Genomic DNA, 4,325 nt, shown 5'->3' with positions numbered 1-4,325 from the left:
GGATAAGACTGACATGATCTTTTGTTCAAATGAATTTCCCTGTTTTTTGGGTAAATCCAAATCCTATCTGTATTTAAAGTTTTTAGTACTAGATAATTCCAGATAGGAGCCCTATTTGTAGATGATCCTCAACCTCTATGGGTTGAAAAAGAGAACTTTATTCCTGTTGTAATCTCTAGCTGCAAATTATAAGATGGATTTGATAGAGCCTTAATAGCAAAATACATAGCAAGATCATCCTTAGTGCTTTGAAAAAGTAAAGATGCCTAACCATAACCTTGAAGATTCTAATACATAAGACCTGGGCTGGGATCTGGGGATCTAATTTTTCAGAGCACCCAAGAAATGGTACAAATAGATAGTCGTGGGTAATAACTATTGCCTTGAAGAGTTTAAGGAAAGCATACAAACTTATACAGAGGACACAGAAGCAATCAGTTTTCATTTTTTAGCCATGTTTGTAAAAGAATTCACTTTTAGTACATGGGGAACAACTAAGCCCTTTCCCATTATATCCAGGTGTATTACAAGTTTTAGCTCTGTTACCAAAAGTTCTCTCTACTGTTGCTTTAGGGAGGCTACCAGGCTAAATTCTAATGTTCTCAAGGTATCTTGTCCTGGGAAGGGTGTCATTTCTCAGGATTTGAAAATGACTTGGCTGAACTAAAGATGAAGAAGCCAAGCCTCTGCTACTCTTCCTAGTCTCCTGGGCACAGTTGTGGAATCTTGGCACTGTGCCCACATCCTAAAAAGTAAAATGCGACAATGAAAGTGAAATCTTAAAGAGAACAGAAGAGCTCTCGTACTTGCCACCGTGGACTCAGCAATAAGAAGAGCAGACAATTGCACTCTGCAGTTTATAGTTGCTTTGTTCCTTCATATCTCACTGAGCAGAGAGAAGGTAAAGAGCCTTCTGATAGCTTCAGCTGCCCCTGTTTTTTTCCTCAAACTCCAGGATGAGACCTTTAATGTGGGACAATTTCTGATGCAGGTACTCACAGCGACGCTTTTCTTCCCTGTAACCTGGATACCGCTGCAAAGAAAAAGCATCCACATCAAAAAAAAAGAAAAAAAAAAAAAAAGATCTACCATTTCTACCTTCTTGCTACCATTCCCAGACCTTATCTTACCTTCCTGAACTTCTTATATTCCTGGACTATTTTTTCTTCCAGCACCTGAAACAAAGAAAATGCTAGCACCAAGTTGAACCTTGAGAAAAAACTTTTCTTTCTTTTCTTTTTTTAAGCTTACTTATTTTGAGAGAGAAAGTGGGAGAGGGGCAGAGAGAGAATCCCAAGCAGGCTCCGCACTATCTGTACAGAGCCTGAGGAGGGACTCAAACCCAAAAACTATGAGATCGTGACCTGAGCTGAAGTTGGACACTTAAGTGACTGAGCCGCCCAGATGCCCCAAGAACTCCAGTTTTTGAAGGGAGAGCAGTAACTTCCCATCTCATTCTATCAAATGATAGAGATTACTTTTTCTCAAAACAGACTTGGCTTGCCACTTTGGTTACCAGTCTTCTGAGCAAATTAGCAGGGAGTTTATGGCCAGTAAGGCTAGAAAGTCAGCTTGGGTCCAGTCCTTACCTTATGTTCTGGAGTTCCTTGCTGAACTCTCTTGATCTCTGCTCCCAGCTCTCTGAACCTTTGGCTTGCAGCCCCAACACGAGCATGGAGGATGCGGTATTCAGTATAATCCATCTCAAAGTCCTGCTCATAAACATGTTGCTGCTCTGCACTGTGGATGGTTGTGTATTGCCTGCCAGGAGCAGAATTGTCACCTTTAATTTCATTGCCCCTAAAAGCTTCTAGGTCACAGGAAGTTTATCTTAATATCTCCTATGTACAAGGCTTGATAAAATTGGAAGTAGCAGGGGACTCACAGGAGATAATCTGGTACTTCTTCAGGGCTTGGGGATTCAGAATCTAGGAAGGAATCAAAAGGACAGAAAAGTGATTAGGTGTTTTTCCAACTAGAGCAGTTTTTCCCTTCTCTCATTTAACTCACCTGCTTGAACTGAGGGACTGTGTTCCAGCCTGGAGCCCATGTCTTCATCTTTATCTTCTTGCTCCCAATCTCCCTCTTGCAGGTCCTCACTGGGCAGTGCTTGTAGGGCACTTGGAGCTAAAGGCAGGGTTCTGAGCCTCTTTTCTTTTAGTTTTCTAGTGGTTGCAGGTGCTGGACGCTTCTATTGGGGAAAATGTCACATAAACAGTAAGCCAGAGGTGTATTCTGCACTTCTTTTGAAAATTAATTTCATAGAATGAACTCTGGGAGCATCAGAATAAAGGCTCCTAATTTTAAACTTTAGCCTGATCGAACAAAGATCTCTTGGAAAATCCGCTGCTAAAATCCCTGGACAACTCACCTTGTCCAAATGTTTCTGGCTAGCTGAGGAAGGCAGTGCCTGATCAGGTTCTCTGTTTGGAAGATGGGTCTGGTTTCTAGGATATTTGAAGAGGGAATGAGAGAGATGAAGGCCAAGGTAGGGCTAGATCTCTTATTAAAGCATTTAGAGTGGAGATTAGAAAGAAAGGCAATTCCAGAGAGATTCCCAGGTTAGTCCCACCCTGCCCCAGGTACCTCACTTCCCACTGTGCCATGTGTTCCTCTGAGGATCCTGGGAGTGACTGTCTTTGGCTGCTTGCCAGTGGATCTGGCACCTGGCAGGGAAAGTGGCAGGGGCACTTGGCTCTCTGGGCTTCAGGCTGTGCCCCACCTTATTCCAGCTACATGCAGTTTGTGGCCTCACCTCTTTTAGTGCCATTTGTGGCTGTGAAACTGTGTCTTCCTCAGAATAGTCTATGTTCTGCCAACTCTCAGGATCTCTGGCACTGTCAGTTAGGTTGTGTCTCTGAACTGAAGATGGGGCAGGGATGGAATCCATGGCTGCCCAAATAGTGAGGCGTTCCCTGAGTGGGCCCAGGCAGTGTAGGTGGTTAGGCCCAGATCTGGAAAGGGGTGGTGGAAAAAAATCCCAGGAGGGTGAACTTTTAAGTACCTCTGGAATCAGCCTCCCCAACTTTCCACAAACCCTTTTTACCTGCTACCGGTTCCCCCTTACCTGCCTAAGCGTTGGTACACAAGGTCCAAGCCACCAGGGCCCTCTTGGGCACACTGGGACACTATGAAGGAGAAGAGGCAGGACCAGCCAGGTCCTGGGAACCTTAGATACTAGAGGCAAAAGGAGAACCATAAGCTCCATGAAGTCAGCCCCTCCCCCTCCTTCCATTGCCATTCTTCCCTCAGCCAGCCCTAAGATTGAAGATGGGTCCCATGGGGCTCGTTAGTACACCAGGTGCAGCTGGGCTTGAGTTCCCCAGGAGAATGAGACGACACAGTCTCCTCAACCGCAGCCTCCTGGGACCACAACCCCAGCAGCCCCCTCCGCCCCACTCGGAGTTCAGTTCTCGGAACTTCCTCAGACGGTGACTGCTGTCAGCCTTCCCGCCTTGGCCGCACCTGCCCAAAGCCTACTTCTGTTCTCCCCGCACCCCACCTCTTTCACACAACCTAGGCCCTTACTTACCCCTCGGTTGCCTTGGAAAGCGATCACTGGCCGAACCTGCGGGGAGAGCAGATGCGAGCTGAGCGCAGGTGAAGTGGCATTCCCAGGTTCCGGCGTCAGGTGCCTGGGGTGGAGGTGGGGGGTGGGGGGATAGACACCTGCCTCTCGGGCTTCACTTGGAGAGGTGGGGAGATCGGAACCTACGGATGCCACTCCCCAAACCCCAGGTCCCTTCGCCAGGGTCGCCGGCTGAGGCCCGAGATCCCGAGAGGTAGAGAGAGAGGCTAGGAAAGATGGGGCCCTGGGGTCCGCCGCACCTGTTGCCGCCGACACTCTTGCAGCGCCCGCAACGCCGCGTCGTTCAGCCTGAGCATCAGGAGGCTGGTCCCGGCAGCCGGGGTGAAGCAGAGTTGGAGCTTCCCACTCAGAAGCTCCTGGGGTGCCTCCATGGCTGCGAGGTCGAGCGCAAGCAGAACAAGAACCAAGGGCAAAGGCGACTACCACCACCTCTGCTGTACAGGGCTAGGCTGGCACTCCTGGTAGCCCAGGTCGGCCCCGCCCTCCGCCAGGACCCACCCCTGGCCCCACCTCCAGCCAGCACCACCCCTGAGGTTTCCCAGCCGCTTGGGCGGTGCTTCGCTATCCCCCAGATGTCTGCGCAAACCGACCCACTGGTTTCTTAGATCTGCACGTACCACAATGGGCTTTCGATAGGGGTTGTCAAGTTACAGGAGTAAAGTCTGCGGCCAACTTTAGACCCCTCACCTAAAATCCCCAGTCGTGCCTCAGTTTCCCTAGCCAACCTGAAATCGGA

General features: G+C 48.8%; 1 protein-coding gene across 2 annotated transcripts; it reads right to left on the bottom strand.

Moving 5' to 3' along the window:
• Window positions 1-434: 434 nt before the first annotated feature.
• Window positions 435-4,055, bottom strand: ELL3 (elongation factor for RNA polymerase II 3). 2 transcript variants are annotated; one of them, XM_042942185.1, is made up of 12 exons: window positions 3,829-4,055; window positions 3,533-3,568; window positions 3,068-3,177; window positions 2,756-2,954; window positions 2,587-2,666; window positions 2,372-2,447; window positions 2,011-2,191; window positions 1,886-1,928; window positions 1,590-1,761; window positions 1,131-1,175; window positions 1,000-1,033; window positions 435-745 (listed from the first exon to the last, which is right to left on the bottom strand). In XM_042942185.1, coding segments are annotated over exons 1-12 (1,110 nt in total). In that variant the 5' UTR covers window positions 3,961-4,055; the 3' UTR covers window positions 435-743. The 2 variants fall into 2 exon arrangements, with proteins under 2 accessions (XP_042798119.1, XP_042798118.1); XM_042942184.1 differs by having other exon boundaries at window positions 435-1,033; window positions 3,829-4,054.
• Between the last annotated feature and the right edge of the window lie 270 nt (window positions 4,056-4,325).

Source organism: Panthera leo, chromosome B3 (assembly GCF_018350215.1).
Source record: "Panthera leo isolate Ple1 chromosome B3, P.leo_Ple1_pat1.1, whole genome shotgun sequence".
NCBI classification, from domain to species: Eukaryota; Metazoa; Chordata; class Mammalia; order Carnivora; family Felidae; genus Panthera; species Panthera leo.
Note: the sequence above shows the minus strand (reverse complement) of the source record. Positions and strands in the feature narration are given on the sequence as shown.